Below are 21,413 nucleotides of genomic sequence, written 5' to 3' on the forward strand. Positions count from 1 at the left end.
GGGCCTGTTGTGCAGAGTTCGGTTGTACAGTACTGACTGTGTCTAATAGAGGGAGAGTCTAATGTGCTCTTAAATTAGACTTTAACTATTCACTTTCAGCTGTTTCTCTGCTAGGAAAGCAGTGGGCTATTGCCTTAAAATTGGGCAGTTGTCATTAAGTCTCCTTCCTCATTTAATGGTGCTGTTGGCTTCCACTTCGAAACGCCTTGTTCTGTGATCTTGACTGATACCTTAGACTTCATTGTTCTAAATCTTTGATGACTCATCATGTTAAAAAAAAAATATTTGGGGTGGGAGGATGTATTTTTGTTGGGAGGACAAATTCAGTTATTCAGGCTTCAAGCCTCTGAGTCTCTTTAGTTACCTACCCACCACCCTTCCCCCTCTCCATTGTCTCCCCTCTGTCCAGGCAAAAGCTGAGTGAGGCTGTGGGTTTTAACTTACTGTCGTCACCTGTCACCTGGACTGGTGACTGAGCTTTCATATTTGGCCACCTTGCGCACAGCTGGCAGAGAGCCTTCTCTGATTATGGTAGGACCACGAGCCTTTGGGCGCCTTCTGTTGCACACTGGATCAAGGAGGAAACCCAGCTTTCAGCATAGTGTCAGCCAGACTGGGCTGCTAGCCTTTTTCTTCTCAGCATCTTTGCCATTGCTTTATTTCCTGCCACAGAACCCTCCTGTTAAAAGTCCTTTTTGTTTATCATCGGTGTGTCTTCATGATGCTCCTGTTAAACAGATGTCATTTCTACCTATATTGTCAGAAAAGGTCTCTCTGAAGGGTCCTTACAGGGAATCCACTCCAGTTTTTACTGTTCATTCTGTCCATGGCATTCTTTATTAAGAACCATTACATTACACATATTTCACTCTAGATTTGTAATACATGAAGAAAAGTACCTTTTTCACTTGTAATTTGAATCTACTTTGAACAATGTGCTCTCCTATTAAAATTGGGGGAGTTAGTATCAAGAGACCTTTCATTTCAGTTTTCAGTATGTTCTGACTTAAATGTTTCAATGCTTCCATTTTCTACTCTTCCAAACATGGAAAGTGGTCTTTCTTTATCTCTTAGAAATAACATTAAAGACACCTGAGTTTTCAACCCTCCTTTGTAATCCAAAGGTGATTACAGTATTTGTATCACTCTTGTTTTCGGAAGAGCATCACTTTAATAATCTTGGGTCGAAATTTTAAGGGATTTCTGTTGCTTCTACATGTGTATCTTCTAAAATCTCTATATCTTAATGCCCTCATAGCCTATTGAATATTTTAAAATATAAGCATAAGTAACCTTTGTTTGAGGACCTATTTAAAACTGATTAATTTAACCAGAGTATATGGTGTAAAGCACATATCTTTAGCAGTTTAAATTCCAAATTCTGGCTTGTTTTGTTGAGACACTTCTATTGACTTTTTTCCCTAGTCATAAAGGGAATGTGTGTTCATATTAAAATTTGGGGAAATGGCAGAAAGAATAAAGAAAAATTTAAATTTTAAAAAATATTAATGTTACTACCTATTAACATTTTATACATACTACCCACACTGGCATCTTATTTCTAAAATCAAGATATTGTTGTATGTATTTAGAGTTCACCACGTGTTCTACTAATTTTTTATCTTCATCTTCCTCTGCTTCATCTTCGTTGTATCTAGCTATATAATACAGTAGTTTTCAAACAGCAGGATGCCAAGGTGCTCTGGGTCCCTCATAGATGGGGGAACCAAACAGGCAGAATTCAAGGCTTTCCAACTTCCCATCCCAAGCAAAGTAACTCAACTTTCATGTGTTTATATATCAACGTTTGACATAGCATGTATTTATTTTGAAGACAGGTTGGTTTCTGCTTAAGAAAAAGGAAAGAAGTTGTAATGACTGCTGACTTTTATGTATTGTTTTCCCATGATTTTAAACTCTCATACATTGTTTTCTGTTATACCCACAGAGTTGTTAGCGGTTCTCGAGATGCCACCCTTAGGGTTTGGGATATTGAGACAGGCCAGTGTTTACATGTGTTGATGGGTCATGTAGCAGCAGTCCGCTGTGTTCAGTATGATGGCAGAAGGGTTGTGAGCGGAGCGTATGACTTCATGGTGAAGGTGTGGGACCCAGAAACGGAGACCTGTCTGCACACGCTGCAGGGCCACACCAACAGAGTCTACTCGCTACAGGTAAGAGACCGCACTCTCTCGCTCCAGCAGTGCGCTCGCGACGAGTCACAGTACTGTCCTGTTCCGTGATCACTGTCAAACTGCTGGCCCAGGGTGGTCCAGAAACAGGCGAATTATTCTGCTGTTTATATTTACTTTAAAATTGGCACAAAGAAAGCATACATTTTGAAATTATTTGAATGATTTGTTTCCATTTTTCTGTGATTCATTTTCCTCTAAAATATAAATATTGGTCTTGGAACCTGAGATTTTGGGGTCCTAAATTTTCCTGTGTTAGTTAATGGGGAGATAGTCTCACAGGAAAATAACCTGGATTTTAATAAACTCCTTAGCACAGGATTAATTTGGCCAGAAGCTGCCCTTTTGCCTTGATAGCTGGAAGTTGATGGACCATGTAATTGTGATTCTGTCCCCATTCAAAGCGGAAGTGGAGCTTTCGGCACAAAGCTGCTCTGCTGTCACAGGGCTGCTGGGTTGTGGTCATAAAGAAGGAAATTTGTCTTAAACAATTTTGGTTTGTTTTTGTTTGAACCTGATATCCTAGAATAGATTGCCGTATTTTGACATAAATAAATAGATGATTAGCAGGTTTAAAAAATAGGTCTTGTTTTGTTTCCTGAAAGACAGCATTTTCAATTAAAAAATACAGTTGACTCTTGAACAGTGCAGGAGTCGAAGGCACTACCCCCCCCACCACCACTCCAGGCAAACATCCTTGCGTAACTTTACAGTCGGCCCTCAATGTCTCCACTTCCACATCCTAGAGTTCAGCCAGCCTGGGGCTGTGTAGTAACATAGTAGGTGTTGAGCGAAAGAAATCTGTAAGTGTGGTGGACCCTTCCAGCTCAAACCCATGTTGTGCAAGGGTTAGCTGTGTTTGCTGTTATTAATACTTCCATAGCTTGTTTACCAGTCACTGCCCACTAGTGATCAGCAAATTAGTACATGGTCCTAGGGCTCACAGTTCTGTCCTTGGAGTATTTGTTTCTTCATGGGATTATGTCTATGTCGTGAAATATTGGCATAAAATAAAGATGTCTGTTAACTTAGAAAAGGTTATTAATTTGGAGGAGAGGGAATTGGCTGCAGTTGTCTGTATGTTTTGTGATGTGTTCAGAACCTTAATGAATACAATAGCCTCATTTAAATAAAACCTTAGATTGAGAAAATAGGAACTTAATCGATCTGGGAATTGGTACATATTTGTTGACTTTTGGTCTAGCTGGGAAGCTGCAGAAGAGGTACCATAGATAGTTTGGTTATCAAAATGCCACCACTTCTAATTCTAGTTCTAGACTGATTATCTGTTGGCACAGTTCCTAACTAGCATTAGGTTCCTGTAAATGAAATTTTTATTTTACATACAGTTTAATGGCACTTACTTTGAAGTATCATGAAAGTTATCTCTAGCTCTTTTCGTGCCATAGATGTTGATAAGCACACCCTGTATCATAAACCACATCAGTAGTTTCACCTTCCTGTTGGGAAGTAAAACTCAAATGGTAGTCCATATCGAATCATTCATAATATGTAGCCACTAAGTGTGGCCAGATGGTCTGACAATAACATGTTCATTGTGCTTCTTTAAAAATTGTGTCTGCATCTAGTTTGAAGCCACTGGTCATAAAAAATTCACGTTTCTGATCGAAGCTTCTGAGAACATGCACTGGAGAGTTGCTTGGTTGCACGCAGTTTATCCTGGTACCTCATCTTGTTCCTGGCATTGTCTGTTTCTCATGCTTTGCTCCCCTCCCTTGTTAGGAGTAAGGTCAATAGATAATATCAAGAATATCTGCACTTCTCGTCTAATAAACTGTGTCTGTTGTAGTTTGATGGCATCCATGTGGTGAGTGGATCTCTTGATACATCAATCCGTGTTTGGGATGTGGAGACAGGGAACTGCATTCACACGTTAACAGGACACCAGTCGTTAACAAGTGGAATGGAACTCAAAGACAACATTCTTGTCTCTGGGAATGCAGACTCTACAGTTAAAATCTGGGATATCAAAACAGGACAGTGTTTACAAACATTGCAAGGTAAATACTGGCTACCCACCTTTAGTTGCATTCCTTAGAAATGAGATAGTTGGTCAAAAGAGAAATGTGGAACTTTTGTGTCACAGAATGATTGACCTCATACAAAATGAAAACTGATTTTGGATAAGTTTATGAGCATTTCCACTCTGAACTGACAGAACTAGGCTGCCCTAGGAAAGTGTTTTAAATTGTGTTTTTAATATAAAAGTGTTTAATCACTTCTTACATGTATGGTTAGAACTACCTAACCTGGAAGAACAATGTGAAGAGAGATCTTAGCTGTATCACAGAAGCAGCATGCTTGTTTTATTTCTTGAGTGATCGTTTATTTTGAATTTGTAGTCCAATTTTAAATTAAAGAGCTGCGTTACTGGGTGGGGGAGTGGGGAGAAGCCTTTCTAATCTGATAGGAAATTGCTTTGGCCTTGACTTAGACCCTTAACCACCTGCTTAAGTAGGATGGGAAGCAATCACGGTGCCCACTCAACTAGAGGAGGAGACGTCTGAAAGCCACTAGCAGTAAATGGGGCGCAACGCTGTTAACTTCTTTCATCAGGACTAACTGCTGCTTATTGGTCAGAGCCCTTAGAAAGCGGTAGTTTTCAGCGAGGCCGTCTGGTGGGTGGTACTGCAGCGTTTTTCTCATTATCCATTTTTGTCTCTTTCTCAGAGTTTTGAAATAGGGTCCATTCAGCCTTTGCCCTTGATGGGTCAGTTCAGAGTGGTAGGGTAGTATAGTGGATGGTCCACAAGCAGAATATGGGCTTCTTCAACACAACCAGTACACACGACGTGTGCCTGGTAGTGAACCACGCTTCCTGAAAGACAGAACCCTCAAAGACTAACATTTCAGTTAGAGATAGCTACCAGATTTTCCTACATCCCTGCTGATTCTAAAATACTCAGAACGCAGTTTCTAAATGTGCAGTGTTTTAAATATTTCATTTATTGTGTGTTCCAATGTAGATTCCACAAATTACAATCTAACTGACCTGAAACCATGATTTCTAACCAGTAATGAAATTCCTTTGGTTTTGCCTAGGTCCCAACAAGCATCAGAGTGCTGTGACCTGTTTACAGTTCAACAAGAACTTTGTAATTACCAGCTCAGATGATGGAACTGTAAAACTATGGGACTTGAAAACGGGTGAATTTATTCGCAACCTAGTCACATTGGAGAGTGGGGGGAGCGGGGGAGTTGTGTGGCGGATCAGAGCCTCGAACACAAAGCTGGTGTGTGCCGTCGGGAGTCGCAACGGGACGGAGGAAACCAAGCTGCTGGTGCTGGATTTTGATGTGGACATGAAGTGAAGCAGGAAAGGGGGCATCGTCCCCACGCGCCGGCGACAGACTCCCTGCCCTTCCCCCTGCAAAAGAAAAAAAAGAAAAGAAAAATCGCCCTTGTTCTCAGTGGTGCAGGATGTTGGCTTGGGGCAACAGAGTGAAAAGACCTACAGACGCAGAAGGAAAAGAGGAAGCGATGGCAAACCGCAGCTGAGGAGAGAGGCGCCTGCCGGCTCTCCCCGGAAGAGGCTTCACTTTGGACTGAGGGCAGCTTTGCAACACGAGACTTTCAGAATCAAACCAGGTGCAATTATTTCTTTATTTTCTTCTCCAGTGGTCGCTGGGCAGCGTTACTGCTGAGACGTCGTTACAGATTCCGCTGGCCTGTTCTTTTACCACTGAGACCTAGAAAGAAGCTGCAATAACACCCACACAGTACCGGTGGACTGTCTCACCAGAGAGCATCTGAAACAAAAAGTTATTTTTCTGGAGTGGAAAAGCTAAAAAGGAAAAAAATTACTGTGAATTGTTTTTGTACAGTTATCATGAAAAGCTTTTTTTTTTTTTTGCCAAACCATTGCCAATGTCAATCAATCACAGTATTAGCCTCTGTTAATCTGTTCCTATCGCTTCCACATACACTCTTTCATGCCTGTGTTGCTCAAAGGTGGCAGGTTGTCCTGGGTTCTGTGAGTCCCGAGGTGGATTTCATGCTTGATGCTGGTGCTAGAAGTAGGTCTTCAGATACGGGATCGTGTCCCAACCCTGTACTGTACTCCCAGTGGCCAAACTTATTTATGCTGCTAAATGAAAGAAAGAAAAAAAAGCAAATTATTTTTTTTTATTTTTTTTCTGCTGTGACGTTTTAGTCCCAGACTGAATTCCAAATTTGCTCTAGTTTGGTTACGGAAAAAAAAAAAAAAAAAAGACTTTTTGCCACTGAAACTTGAACCATCTGTGCCTCTAAGAGGCTGAGAATGGGAGAGTTTCAGAAAATAAAGAGTGAAGTTTGCCTGCAAGTAAAGAATTGAGAGTGTGTGCAAAGCTTATTTTCTTTTATCTGGGCAAAAATTAAAACACATTCCTTGGAACAGAGCTGTTGCCGCCTGTTCTGTGGAGAAACTTTTCTTTTTGAGGGCTGTGGTGAATGGATGAACGTACATAGTAAAACTGACAAAATATTTTAAAAATACATAAAACACAAAATTAAAATAAAGTTGCTGGTCAGTCTTAGTGTTTTACAGTATTTGGGAAAACAACTGTTACAGTTTTATTGCTCTGAGTAACTGACAAAGCAGAAACCATCCAGTTTTTGTAGTAAAGGCGTCACGTGCAAACAAGCGAAATGAATGGAAAAGTCAAATGGTTTGCCTCATTTTCCAGGAGCCACAACTCAAGCTGAACTGTGAAAGTGGTTTAACACTGTATCCTAGTGATCTTTTTTTTTTCCTCCTCCTGTTTATTTTTTGTTTGTTTTATTTATAGTCTGATTTAAAACAATCAGATTCAAGTGGGTTAATTTTAGTTATGTAACAACCTGACATGATGGAGGAAAACAACCTTTAAAGGGATTGTGTCTATGGTTTGATTCACTTAGAAATTTTATTTTCTTATAACTTAAGTGCAATAAAATGTGTTTTTTCATGTTAGTATGCCTGTTTCTTCTACTGAAGTAATGACACTTCATTATCAATCTTTAGGGTTTGTCCCTAAGAGATGAAAGAGCAGAGCCCTGATTTCTTTTATGCCCCGTATTGTGTTTTCTGCAGTCCAGAGTGAGAACAGGGACCACAGGTGCAAACTGTATCTCTCTCGCAGACTCTCCGGGAAGACGCACCTCTGCGCTCACCTTAGTGCACTGGGCCGAGCACGTGTGAGGCCTGGCCCCTCACAGAGCCACCAGACTCCTGTGTGGTAGTTACAGCTAGAATTCCTATGAAGAGTTCACTGTTCGACCACATGTCGACTGCTTACCAGGAACTTTGCATATACATCTCTCAGAAGCTCCCACACCCCTGAGAAGTCGGCACCACTCTCCCCACTTCACAGATGAGGGCAGAACTGTGGCTCACACGGGGTAGGGGTTTGTCAGGAGCCAGATACTGGGACAAGCACCAGGATTCACACCCATGCCCTTTAAGGAAAAAGAAACCTAGAGTTTTGACAGACTAAAGCAAGGTTTTAGGGATGAGGATGCATTTTTGTGGTACTTTTAGGTTCTTTCGTGAATGTTTTATTTAATAAGCCTAGCATTTTTTTACAGTAAGTGAAGAAAAATGAAGTTCAGTCACTGCAAATACGTAGCCTCTCTGATGGCAGGTTTCTGCCACGGGTGTATCTCCAGGAATCCCAGCTAGCCAGGCCTGAGATGAATGTCGGAAAGGTGACAAATACAGATGCTACTTAAAGAATACATTTCTTACAGTCACAAACTATGCGTTCTTTACTCCTAGGGCAATAATTCTTGGGTTTCACTTTCCCGAAGCTGCTGAATCAGAACATCTGGGAATGAAGGGGATCGAAGCACCTGCATTTAAACTAGCTTCCAAGGTGGGCTGTGGACACAACTTTGAGAACCGCTGCTCTAGTTACTTGGTGTAGTCCCCAACACAGCACAGGCACAGGAACATCAGAAAGAAGTGACAGGACAAGGGTAAAGACAGAGAAACCACATGGTTAAAACCCAAGGCAAAAATCACGTTAGGATGTGAAGTGCGGGTGAGCAGCCCAGCCTGCTGCAGGGCGAACCATGCCATAGCCCAGAGCCACGGCTGCTGTTCACACAGACAACTCCGTGGCCAAGAAGAAGTTGTGATTCTGCTTGGTAGTCTTGAAACTGCTTGATTTTTCATAATGTAAATGTGGCTTGACTCTAATACACTTGAAGCACAACGTTATCTATAAAAATGAGTGTCATTGTAGAATAGAATGAGTTCACAAGTAGGTCTGAACCCGGAGCCCAGTTCTGTCTGAATACAGGACTTTCATCAGATCATCGCTTGGCCTCGTGTTTCCTCATCTCGGAGGCAGAGAATCCCACCTCCTAAGGTTATTGTAGGGATTAAATGAAATGTTATGAAGCATACCAACGGCACCAAGTGGTAGCTACTCTTACAACTTTAAGAAAATAGACCCAGATAATTCTAACCTGCTATATTTGGGAGCAGTTGGATGTATTTGTGACTCATTCAGGTATGTAATAAAAATAGCATTTCTCTATATATAGCAATTTACTTTTTTTTAAAAGTGGAATCGCATAAATTTCTCATTGAGTCTTACAGAAACCTTGTAAAAGGCAAATATGGAGCCCTTGTGTATACGTAGGTGTTCATTAAATGTTATTTATGAATAAATGAATAATCTTCATTACAGAGAATCTATTCCAGGAAAGGGAAAATCTTAACCTCATCCTAAAGGAATTAAAATAAGAAAGGTCATAAAGGGAGCCCTGCTTGTGGCCTCCTTAATGAAGAAATTCACCACCTTATATAACTGTGAATTTTCAATTGTTTATACCAGAAGAGAGGCAGCCCCCAAATTTAGATGTGACAGGTTCCCAAAGATCAAACAATGCCTGAAACTAAAACAAATTAGGACACAGAGTAACCCATAAAAGCCCAGAGCAGGTGCTCAGTAAATGTTTGTGGAACTGAGCAAAGAGGGCTTTTTTTTTTTGGAATTCTTTATAATTTTGACACTTGGAAGCTCCCTTATTGCTATTTAAGAACCATAAGCTATTTCATTAATTTGCAACAGCTCAGTTCAGTTCAGTTCAGTTCAGTTCAGTCGCTCAGTCGTGTCCGACTCTCCGCGACCCCATGAATCACAGCACGCCAGGCCTCCCTGTCCATCACCAACTCCCGGAGTACACTCAAACTCATGTCCACAGAGTCGGTGATGCCATCCAGCCATCTCATTCTCCGTCGCCCCCTTCTCCTCCCGCCCCCAACCTTTCCCAGCATCAGAGTCTTTTCCAGTGAGTCAACTCGTCTCATGAGGTGGCCAAAGTATTGGAGTTTCAGCTTTAGCATCAGTCCCTCCAAGGAACATCCAGGATTGATCTCCTTTAGAATGGACTGGTTGGATCTCCTTGCAGTATAAGGGACTCTCAAGAGTCTTCTCCAACACCACAGTTAGCTAGTACACACCAATTGGTGAAGTAAATATTTCAACCTACCTACTTGTTTAATTTCAAAAGGTAATTGACATTTAGTTTATTGTTTAAGCTATCTTCTTTCTCTCTGCCTTTTGAGCTAGCCTGTTCAGTCTCCTTTCTACTTCTCTGAATTGATTGGAGGCTACAATCAAAGAACAACAACGAAGACCTCTGTGCCTGCCCCTGCCCCGAAGCGGGCCGGGATGCAGGAAGGCGTCCCTAGATGCAGGCTGTGCCGTGTTTTCCACACACTTTGGCTGATGCGATCCCTGCGCTTCGTGAAATGACACTCAGGTGGACAGAGAAGCTGCCTGGCAGCGCCTGCCCCGCTTCATCCCGGCTCCTGTAACTCCTAACAACCGGTATTAATAGAAACCAGAAACAAGTTACTGGCGTAGTGCGGGGAGATTAGATTCACATCACAGTGACTGATGCCTTCAGACACAGCTGTATTCACTTTCCTCTGTTCGTCATCCCCACCCCCAGTAAAACTAGTCTACATTGTAACCTCTACTCCATCAGCTTCATTGACAACAGGATTCAACCTTGTCCCTTGCAGCAATTTTCAGAGAACCTACTGGTTTATAAAGCCATGTGGAATTCTACCAGTAGTGAAAGTGGGTTAGTGTTGCTGGTGATTGAATGTGAATAAATGCTTCTGACGCAAGTTGTGTTCATGTCCCCTGCCTCACTGTGTTTTGGAGATAGAGGGGTGTAGGGTGTGTGTGTGTGTGTGTGTGTGTAGACAACATATAAGAATATACTGGAGGGCCTTCCCTGGCAGGCTACTGGTTAAGACTCCATGATCCCACTGCAGGGTGCCCAGGGCCCGGATTTGATCCCTGGTCAGGGGGCTAGGATCACATGCACCATGGCAAAAAAATAAGATCATATTGGAACCTGAAGAGGCTCTTGTCCTCAGTAATGCATAATAATATTTCTGTTAAGCCTTTCTCTTGTTCATCCATTAAAAAAAAAAAAAAAAGAATGGGCCATATGAAGGGAAGATGTCAGTGGCCAAGAGATTTGCTAAGACTTCTGTGATAGCTCAGTGAACTCTGTGTGAAGGGAGTGTGTGTCCACACAATGTTCCTGGAGTCCTGCATTAAACAACATATGGTAATTTGAAAAGGTGGTACACAGTTTTATATTTTGGCATTGTCTACTGCCCAGGAGATGGATTTTTAAGTTAGGTCTAAAGTGCCTGCACCCAACTCCCCTTTTGGGGAGAGCGCCAGCCATCGATCTGAATTGCCATCAAGCATAATGTGGCACTGTTCACTAGCCCACGCGTCCTACTGTCCATTCATTAATACTAGTGATGCCCCACCAAGGGAGGCTCTTGGCAGTTTCATTCCTCTGCTGCCTTCTCTTTCTAGGTGGAGGAGACCAGAAATATCAAAAACTAATTTCAAAGGTTCTTCAAGGAAAGGAAAAGTACCAAAAGCTGAAATGACTCAGAGTGTACCTTTCTCCAAAGTGTAAAGTATAAATAAATTCTAGACCCAGTTCCTGGGAAGACTCATTGCTGAGACCAAAGTCTGGCAACTTCCCAGTTTGCAATTGGGTGTAAAAATAGCAGAGTTTCTATTTCAGATGATCTGATTCTCCCCAGGATTCTTAAGGACAAGGAACCACTGAGCGGACATTTTGATGTTTTATTCTTTGCTTTGGAAAATCTATCGTGGTCAAACCTATGAAGGCTGTTTATCTTCAGGTTTTGTTTTGCTTCAGCAGTCATGCTCTGCAAAAGGAAAATTATGTTGAAATCACTCTTGCAAATCAAAGGTTCAAACAGAGCACAGAAATATATTGCCAATTTACCACTTTTCTAGGAGATTCATAGATTATAAAAGAGACATCAAACCACTACTCACCATAAGAGGAAGGTTACTTGCAAGACTTTTTAAATTTGTATTGATGAAGCCCATTAAGACTTCACCAAACCCTTATGCCTTACTAAATGTAGGCAGCTAGACAGTCTAATTCCATGCTACCATGAGCCTTTCAATGTGAGGATTCTCTCCATTCCTGTAAAGTGACTTTGTGTAGCTTAAATCAATCTAGCAAGGATATAATGTAGAACAGAAATTAAAAGTAAAACCGAATGCACCTCTTTTGAGCATCAAATCTGGGTTTGGGGGACTGAAGCTCATAAATTTAAGGACCCTCTTAAAGAAAAGAAACATCTCACAGAATTAGATCCCAAAATGAACATTAGGATGATAAATGTTGTAACAACTCACTGAGGACTTGGTAAAGAGGATCCGTTTTTTGGGATCTCTAGGCAGTCACCAGAGTTGCTTAATGGAAATGCTTCTGACCGTAGCCTGGATTCTCCCCACCCCGCATCTCCCAGCACCCCCAGCTTTCAGGGATCTGTTGAGGTAGGAGGCCTGAAGCTCAGCCTCACCAGTTTCAGGGAAAATCCTCTTCAGCTCCCCCAACTCTAATCCCCTCATCTGGAAATGCGGTAACATGTCATGGGGATTACAGGAGACATTGCGTGTCGAGCATTTAGCACTGTACCTGGTCTGCAGTTAGAGTCCCTTGGACTGCAAGGAGATCCAACCAGTCCATTCTAAAGGAGATCAATCCTGGGTGTTCATTGGAAGGACTAATGCTAAAGCTGAAACTCCAATACTTTGGCCACCTCATGCGATGAGTTGACTCACTGGAAAAGACTCTGATGCTGGGAAGGATTGGGGGCAGGAGGAGAAGGGGACAACAGAGAATGAAATGGCTGGATGGTATCACTGACTCGATGGACATGAGTTTGAGTGAACTCCGGGAGTTGGTGATGGACAGGGAGGCCTGGCGTGCTGTGATTCATGGGGTTGCAAAGAATCGGACACGACTGAGCAACTGAACTGAACTGAAGGATTCATTAAAGGAATGTAGATATCACCAGTGATAGTGATAGCTAGCTGCTGTCATGTGCTTATTAAAATTCAGCATGGTGACAAGTATTAAAAATAATTTACTATTCTTTTTTTATTTTCTGGCAAGGCTTTATAGGGACCCCTGCTGCAGCACATTAAGAGGAAGAACACACCAGTTTCCCTCACCTGCTCACTCCCCAAGGAGGGGGCGGACAAGCTGGCTCCTCGTGTGGGGTGAAGGCAGGGGTGTGTCCAGGGATGGCTTAGGTGGTGCTGTGTTCAGGGAGCATGTGCAGTGCCCTGGTTTTGCTCCAGGTTCTTCAGCAGTCACAGTTGGGTTTTTCGGTCTCTCTGTTTCTTTTGTCCAGAATTTGTCCAACTGCACGGGCACGTTATTTTCAGTCCCATATAGTTTCTTTGAATTTTGTTGCTTGAGGAGAGCTGTGTCCAGGCGCAAGCATTGCAGCACTGCAGTGGAGGGACCCTGGTCCCAGCCTGTCTCATTCCCCCTGAGAGCCTCTACAGCCTTATTCTTAAAGGGTGAGCGGCCTGAGTTCTCTTCTGAGGCTCTTCCTTGTGGACAAGGACTGCAGACCCGAGCTTACCCTCAAGGTACGGAAGTCCCTCGCTGGCTGGTCCAAGGATCTGCAGGGACCTGGGCCACTTTCCCCTGGAAGGGGCTCAACTCCTAGGTCTTTGTGAGCCTTACTTCAAACTGTTGGGGCCTAAGAGACATGAACTTAACCAAACGGTTAAACAAACGAGGGCTGAAAAGGAGAAGAACAGCAGTAGAACAACAGTCTTCTCAATGGCCCCATGATATCTTATCATTAGCCCTATTTTATAGACGAGGAAACAGGGACAGATGTGTCAAGGAATTGTTCACGGCCACAAAGTCAAGATGAAAAAAAAACTTGGAGAAACTGGGGTTCAGAGGTAGGCTTGTGGCTACAGAGGCCAAGCTCTTAACCACATTATTATGTATTGACCCACAACTGCCCTGCAAATTTGGCAACATGTAATATGTCATAGATCAAACCAGAAAACGATGCAGGCTCACTCCCAGCCTGTTGACCTGGGAACTGAAAAGCCACAGAAGCAGGCATGAGCCTGGATTTCAACAAGGGAGACCTGAAGAACAGGGCATAGTATGTTCCTGCTATGGTTTGGCTACAACGAATGCCTTCTTGTTGGAAAATTAGAGTCGAGTCAAAACAGAGTGAGTTGTCTGAAAAGACTTTGTATAAGAGAGTCATATAATGAGAACATAGGAAACATGGGTAAAATAGTGTATTATTCTTTAAAAAATGTATTGTTTCCAGATCCTTTAGGGGGAAAATATGTTGTTTCTACAAAAGATGGACACTTTAGTTATACAGGAATTTTTTCATGACTCACCATTGATGTGCCCCAGAACAACTAGGCAAATGAGAAGCAAGCTTTCGGGCTCTCAGGATTTTTGTTGTTGCTGTGGTTCAATTGCTCAGTCGTGTCTGACTCTTTCAAACCCCACGGACCGCAGCACGTCAGGCTTCCCTGTCCTTCACTATCTCCCACAGTTTTCTCCAACTCATGTCCCTTGAATCAGTGATGCCATCCAACCATCTCATCCTCTGTCATCCCCTTCTCCTCCTGCCCTCAGTCTTTCCCAGCATCAGGGTCTTTTCCAATGAGTCAGCTCTTCACATCAGGTGGCCAAAGTATTGGAGCTTCGGTATCAAGCCTTCCAATGGATAACCAGGGTTGATTTCCTTTAGGATTGACTGGTTTGATCTCCTTGCAGTCCAAGGGACCCTCAAGAGTCTTCTTCAGCACCACAATTCAAAAGCATCGGTTCTTCGGTGCTCAGCTTTCTTTATGGTCCAACTTTTACATCAGTAGCTTTGACCATACAGACCATTGTGGGCAAAGTGATGTCTCTGCTTTTTAATATGCTGTCTAGGTTTGTTATAGCTTTTCTTCCAAGGAGCAAGCATCTTTTAATTTCATGGCTGCAATCACTGTCCACAGTGATTTTGGAGCCCAAGAAAATAAAGTCTGTCACTATTTCCATTTTATTTTTTTTTTCTTATCTATTTGCCATAAAGTGATGGGACTGATTGCCATGATCATTTTAGACGTTGAGTTTCAAGCCAGCTTTTTCACTCTCCTCTTTCACCTTCATCAAGAGGCTCTTTTGTTCCTCTTTGCCTTGTGCCATTAACGTGGTGTCATCTGCATACCTGAGGTTATTGATATTTCTCCCAGCAAACTTGATTCCAGCTTGAGCTTCATCCAGCCTGGCATGTCACCTGATGTATCCTGCATATAAGTTCAATAAGCAGGGTGACAGTATACAGCCTTGACGTACTCCTTACCTAATTTGGAACCAGTTCATTGTTCCATGTCCAGTTCTAACTGTTGCTTCTTGACCTGCATACAGACTTCTCAAGAGGGAGGTAAGGTGTTCTGGTATTCCTACCTCTTTAAAAATTTTCCGCAGTTGATTGTGAACCACACAGTCGAAGGCTTTAGCGTAGTCAATGAAGCAGAAGTAGATATTTTTCTGGAACTCTCTTGCTTTTTCTATGATCCAGTGGATGTTGGCAATTTGACCTCTGGTTCCTCTGCCTTTTCTAAATCCAGTGTATACATATGGAAGGTCTCGGTTCCCGTACTGTTGAAGCCTAGCTTGAAGGATTTTGAGCATTACCTTTCTAGCATGTAAAATGAGTACAGTAGTTTGAATATTCTTTGGCATTGCCCTTCTTTGGAATTGGAATGAAAACTGACCTTTTTCAGCCCTGTGGCCACTGCTAAGTTTTCCAAATTTGCTGGCCTATTGAGTGCAGTACTTTCACAGCATCATCTTTTAGGATTTGAAATAGCTCAGCAGGAATTCCATCACCTTCACTAGCTTTGTTCGTGGTAATTCTTCCTAAGGCCCACTTGACTTTACACTCCAGGATGTCTGGCTCTAGGTGAGTGATCACACTATGGTGGTTATCTGTGTCATTAAAACCTTTTTTTTGTATAGTTCTTCAGTGTATTCTTGCCACCTCTTCTTCATATCTTCTGCTTCTGTTAGGTCCATACCATTTATGTCCTTTATTGTGCCCATCTTTGCATGAAATATTCCCTTGGTATCTTTAATTTTTTTGAAGAGATCTCTGTCTTTCCTATTCTATTGTTTTCCTCTATTTGTTTCATTGGTCACTTAGGAAGGCTTTCTTATCTCTCCTTGCTATTCTTTGAAATTCTGCATTCAGATGGGTATGCTTTTCCTTTTCTCCTTTGCCTTTCTCAGCTATTTGTAAGGTCTCCTCAGAGAACCATATTGCCTTTTTACATTTCTTTTTCTTGGGGATGGTTTTGATCACCATCTTCTGCACAGTGTTACAAACTTCCATCCATATTTCTTTTGGCACTCTGTCTGTCAGATCTAATCTGATAGCAGCAATCCTCGGAGGTGTGGCATGCTGGCATAAGTCCTTTTGGAGAAGGTTGCCATTACCCTTATCAAAGTTTGGCCTCAGGCCAAACTGCAAGGAGGGAACACAGTCCCATCCATCAGCAGAAAATTGGATTAAAGATCTACTGAGCATGGCCTTGCCTACCAGAGCAAGACCCAGGTCTCCCCACAGCCAATTCCTCCCATCAGGAAGCTTCCATAAGCCTCTTATCCTCATCCATCAGACTAGAAAGAATGAAAACCACAATCACAGAAAACTAACCAAAATAATTGCATGGGTCACAGCTTTGTGTAACTTAATGAAACTATGAGCCATGCCATGTAGGGCCACCCAAGACAGACAGGTCATGGTGAAGAGTTCTGCAAAACATGGTCTGCTGGAGAAGGGAATGGCAAGCCACTTCAGCATTCTTGCCTTGAGAACCCCATGAACAGTATGAAAAGGCAAAACGATAGAACACTGAAAGATGAACTCCCCAGGTCAGTAGGTGTCCAATATGCTGCTGGAGAGGAGTGGAGAAATAGCTCCAGAAAGAATGAAGAGCCAGAGCCAAAGCAAAAACAACACCCAGTTTTGGATGTGACAGGTGATGGAAGTAAAGTCTGACGCTGTAAAGAGCAATACTGCAAAGAAACCTGGAATGTTAGGTCCACGAATCAAAGTAAATTGGAAATGATCAAATTGAAGATGGCAAGAGTGAGCATTGACATTTTAGGAATCAGTGAACTAGAATGGACAGGAATGGGCAAATTTAATTCAGATGACCATTATATCTACTACTGTGAGCAAGTATCCTTTAGAAGAAATGTAGTAGCCCTCATAGTCAACAAAAGTGTCCAAAATGCAGTACTTAAGTGCAGTCTCAAAAATGACAGAATGATCTTGGTTCGTTTCCAAGGCAAAGCATTCAATATGGTGGTAATACAAGTCTATGCCCCAACCATTAATGCTGAAGAAGCTAAAGATGAATGGTTCTATGATGACCTACAAGACCTTCTAGAACTAACACCCCAAAAAATGTCCTTTTCATTATAGGGGTCTGGAATGCAAAAGTAGGAAATCAAGAAACACCTGGAGTAACAGACAAGTTTGGCCTTGGAGTACAGAATGAAGCAGGGCAAAGGCTAATAGAGTTTTGCCAAGAGAATGCACTGGTCATAGCAAACACCCTCTTCCAACAACACAAGAGACAGCTCTACACATGGACATCACCAGATGGTCAATACCAAAATCAGATTGATCAATATATTCTTTGCAGCCAAAGATGGAGAAGCTCTATATGGTCAGCAAAAACAAGGCCAGGAGCTGACTGTGGCTCAGATCATGAACTCCTTATTGCCAAATTCAGACTACAATTGAAGGAAGTAGGGAAAACCACTAGCCCATTCACATATGACCTAAATCAAATCCTTTATATAGTGGAAGTGACAATAGATTCCCGGGATTATACCTGATAGACGAGTGCCAGAAGTACTATGGACTGGCCCTCAGGATTGACACAATGTAAATCCTCAACAAATGTTAGCAGTTGTTGTTGTTGTTATCAAGAAAGACAGTTGTAGTCAAATTCCCTCTTAGCCACTGTGTGACTCTGAAAGATTTATTTTTAATCTTTCTGAACCTCTGTCATCTTCTATAGAGAAAAAAGTTGTAAAGGTTATAGGAGATAACTCATAAAGCACCTGGTACAGTGTTGGCTTCACGGCAAATAGAAGGGGAAAAATGGAAACAGTGGCAGATTTTATATTCTTGGGCTCCAAAATCACTGTGGACAATGACTATAGTCATGAAATTAAAACAGGCTTGCTCCTTGGGAGAAAAGCTGTGACACACCTAGATAGCATAGTAAAAAACAGAGACGTTACATTGCCCATGAAAGTCCGTACGGTCAAAGCTATGGTTTTCCCAGTACTCATGTACAGATGTTAGATTTGGACCATAAAGAAGGCTGAGTGCCAAAGAACTGATGCTTTCAAACTGTGGTGCTGAAGAAGACTCTTGAAAGTCCCTTGGACTGCAAGGCAATCAAACCAGTCCATCCTAAAGATAATCAACCCTGAATATTCATTGGAAGGACTGATGCTGAAGCTGAAGCTCCAATACTTTGGCCACTTGATTCGAAGAACTGACTCATTGGAAAAGACCCTGATGCTGGGAAAGATTGAAGGCAGGAGGAGAAGGGAACGACAGAGGATGGGATGGTTGGATGACATCACCAACTCGATGGACATGAGTTTGAGCAAGCACTGGGAGACAGTGAAGGACAGGTAAGCATGGTGTGCTGCAGTCCATGGGGTTGCAAAGAGTCAGACACAACTTAGTGACTGAAAACAACAGTTTTGGGTAATTATGTACTCAGTGAATGCCAGTTATCTTTAGTTTCATCTCTACCTCCAACAGTGTAGATAATGGTGATTGCGTTGCAGAGCATCATTTCAAGCTTAATCTGGAAAGAGCAGACCTCTAAGTCTTGTAGAACACTATGCCCCAACTACCATCCAAAATATGCCAGGAAGCTAAGAGAGCATCTCCCCTGTTATAAGGTAATCCAGTTTAAGACGACAATTCTCTTTTTCTTTCCAAAGACCTATTTAATAATAGTATAGAAATTACACAGATGTATGAATAACCTCAGATATGCAGATGACACTACCCTTATGGCAGAAAGTGAAGAGGAACTCAAAAGCCTCTTGATGAAAGTGAAAGAGGAGAGTGAAAAGGTTGGCTTGAAGCTCAACATTCAGAAAACGAAGATCATGGCATCTGGTCCCATCACGTCATGGGAAATAGATGGAAAAACAGTGGAAACAGTGTCAGACTTTATTTTTTTGGGCTCCAAAATCACTGCAGATGCTAATTGCAACCATGAAATTAAAAGATGGTTGCTCCTTGGAAAGAAAGTTATGACCAACCTTGATAGTATATTAAAAAGCAGAGACATTACTTTGCCAACCAAGGTCCGTCTAGTCAAGGCAATGGTTTTTCCCGTGGTCATGTATGGATGTGAGAGTTGGACTGTGAAGAAGGCTGATCGCCGAAGAATCGATGCTTTTGAACTGTGTTGTTGGAGAAGACTCCTGAGAGTCCCTTGGACTGCAAGGAGATCCAACCAGTCCATTCTAAAGGAGATCAATCCTGTATGTTCATTGGAGGGACTGATGCTAAAGCTGAAACTGCAATACTTTGGCCACCTCATGCAACGAGCTGACTCACTGGAAAAGACTCTGATGCTGGGAAAGGTTGGGGGCGGGAGGAGAAGGGGACGACGGAGAATGAGATGGCTGGATGGCATCACCGACTCTGTGGACATGAGTTTGAGTGAACTCCGGGAGTTGGTGATGGACAGGGAGGCCTGGCGTGCTGTGATTCATGGGGTCGTGGAGAGTCGGACACGACTGAGCGACTGAACTGAACTGAACTGAACTGAATCCTAAAATGGGAGCAGGAGAGGAGAGCCAAGTAGATCAAAGGTTTCACTCAAAAGTTCCTTGCCAACCTACACACCATTTATAAGAACTATGAAGGGATATGGGCTTCCCACTTGGTGCTAGTGGTGAAGAACCTGCCTGCCAATGCAGGAGATGTAAGTGACATGGGTTCAATTCCTGGGTTGGGAAGATCCCCTGGAGGATGGCGTGGCAACCCACTCTAGTATTCTTGCCTGGAAAATCCCTTGGACAGAGGAGCCTTGAGGGCTATAGTCCATGGGGTTCCAAAGAGTCGGACACGACTCAATCAGCTGAGCACAGCATGTGAAGGGGTATGAGCCAGACTGAGTACCCAGACCGAGGCAGATGCAGCAGGGGTGAGGCTCAGAAATGGAGATGGAGACTAAGTTACAGTCTGCGGTTCTCCCCCGCCTTCTTTCAGAAGGCCAACAGGCTGGCATATACCAGAGGATGCTTTCCCAGAAAAGTGAGCAACAGGGAAAAGGTCTCCATGTACTGGCACTGGCACTAGAGACAAGAGTTCCTCCAATGAAATCTGACTCCCCCTCAATTAAAGGAGAAACTCCTCTCCTAGTGACCCCAGCCCACGCAGAGAGCCTCCTCAACACTTCTCAGTGTCTGTCTCTTAAATATGAACAGACCGTCAAAAATCACCACATACTGGAGAAAGACCTCCAATCTGAAAAATGACACCAAAAGCCTATGAAATAAACTTGGAATAGTAATTAATACCCTCAGAAAGATAAAAGACTGCAGCTTATGATACAGGAACAGGATGTAATATTTTAAAGGCCTCGTGAAAATTAAAATGTGATGGAAATTCAAGAAGAAAAAGAAAAACTTTCAGTGAAAATAAAATTGAACAAACACAAGTTAAAAGAAAAGATGGAAAAGAGCGAAACATAAAAGACAGGATCAGTCTGAGACATCTAACATATAAATATTATTCTTTTTTCAAAAAAGAAACTAGCACAGAATAAATTATTCAAAAATTGATGTAAGAAAGAAATCGCAGAATTGAAGGACAAAAAACCCCTAGATTGAAAGGGCCTTTGAATAAATGCATGAAAAAAACTCCATACCATGATTCATCATTATGAAAGTTTGGAACACCTGGGCTAAACAGAAGCCCTAGAAATCTGTGGAGGGAGGGATTTCCCTGACAGTACAGTGGTTAGGACTTTGACCTTCCACTGCAGTGGACATGGGTTCAGTGTTGGTTGGGAAGATCCCATGTGTGGCACAGGGTGGTCAATAAATAAGTAATTAATTAAACATTTTTTAAAATTGTAGAGGGAAAAATCAGGGTTAGAAAGAATGAGAATCAGAAGTTTGGACTCTTCAAAACCAACACTGCTTATTTAACTTCTATGTAGAGTACATCATGCAAAATCCTGGACTGGATGAATCACAAGCTGGAATCAAGATTTCTGGGCGAAATATCAACAACAGCAGATTTACAGATGATACCACTTTCATGGCAGAAAGTGAAGAGGAACTAAAGAATCTTTTGACAAGGGTGAAAGAGAAAAGTTAAAAAGCTGGTTTAAAACTCAACATTCAAAACACTAAGATCATGGAATCTGGTTCCTCTTCTGTTTAGTTCAGTTCAGTTCAGTCTCGCAGTCGTGTCCGACTCTCTGCGACCCCATGAATCACAGCATGCCAGGCCTCCCTGTCCATCACCAACTCCCGGAGTTCACTCAACCTCATGTCCATCGAGTCAGTGATGCCATCCAGCCATCTTGTCCTCTGTCATCCCCTTCTCCTCCTGCCCCCAATCCCTCCCAGCATCAGAGTCTTTTCCAGTGAGTCAACTCTTCACATGAGGTGGCCAAATTATTGGAGTTTCAGCTTTAGCATCAGTCCTTCCAATGAACATCCAGGACTGATATCCTTTAAAATGGACTGGCTGGATCTCCTTGCAGTCCAAGGGACTCTCAAGAGTCTTCTCCAGCACCACAGTTCAAAAGCATC

General features: G+C 42.5%; 1 protein-coding gene across 8 annotated transcripts in view; it reads left to right on the top strand.

Annotated features, from left to right (window-relative positions):
• The window catches only part of FBXW7 (F-box and WD repeat domain containing 7), a 236,333-nt gene extending 230,242 nt beyond the window's left edge, over positions 1-6,091 (top strand). For all 8 annotated transcript variants that reach the window (XM_055405031.2, XM_055405032.2, XM_055405035.2 and 5 more), the window contains 3 exons: positions 1,949-2,174; positions 4,003-4,213; positions 5,256-6,091. In XM_055405031.2, the coding sequence (XP_055261006.1) occupies positions 1,949-2,174; positions 4,003-4,213; positions 5,256-5,524 (706 nt within the window). In that variant the 3' untranslated portion in view covers positions 5,525-6,091. The remainder of the gene's footprint in view (positions 1-1,948; positions 2,175-4,002; positions 4,214-5,255) is intronic.
• The last annotated feature ends 15,322 nt before the right edge of the window (positions 6,092-21,413 follow it).

This window comes from Moschus berezovskii, chromosome 19, assembly GCF_049115385.1.
Source record: "Moschus berezovskii isolate FMDL1 chromosome 19, NW_MosBer_1.0, whole genome shotgun sequence".
Taxonomy (NCBI): Eukaryota; Metazoa; Chordata; class Mammalia; order Artiodactyla; family Moschidae; genus Moschus; species Moschus berezovskii.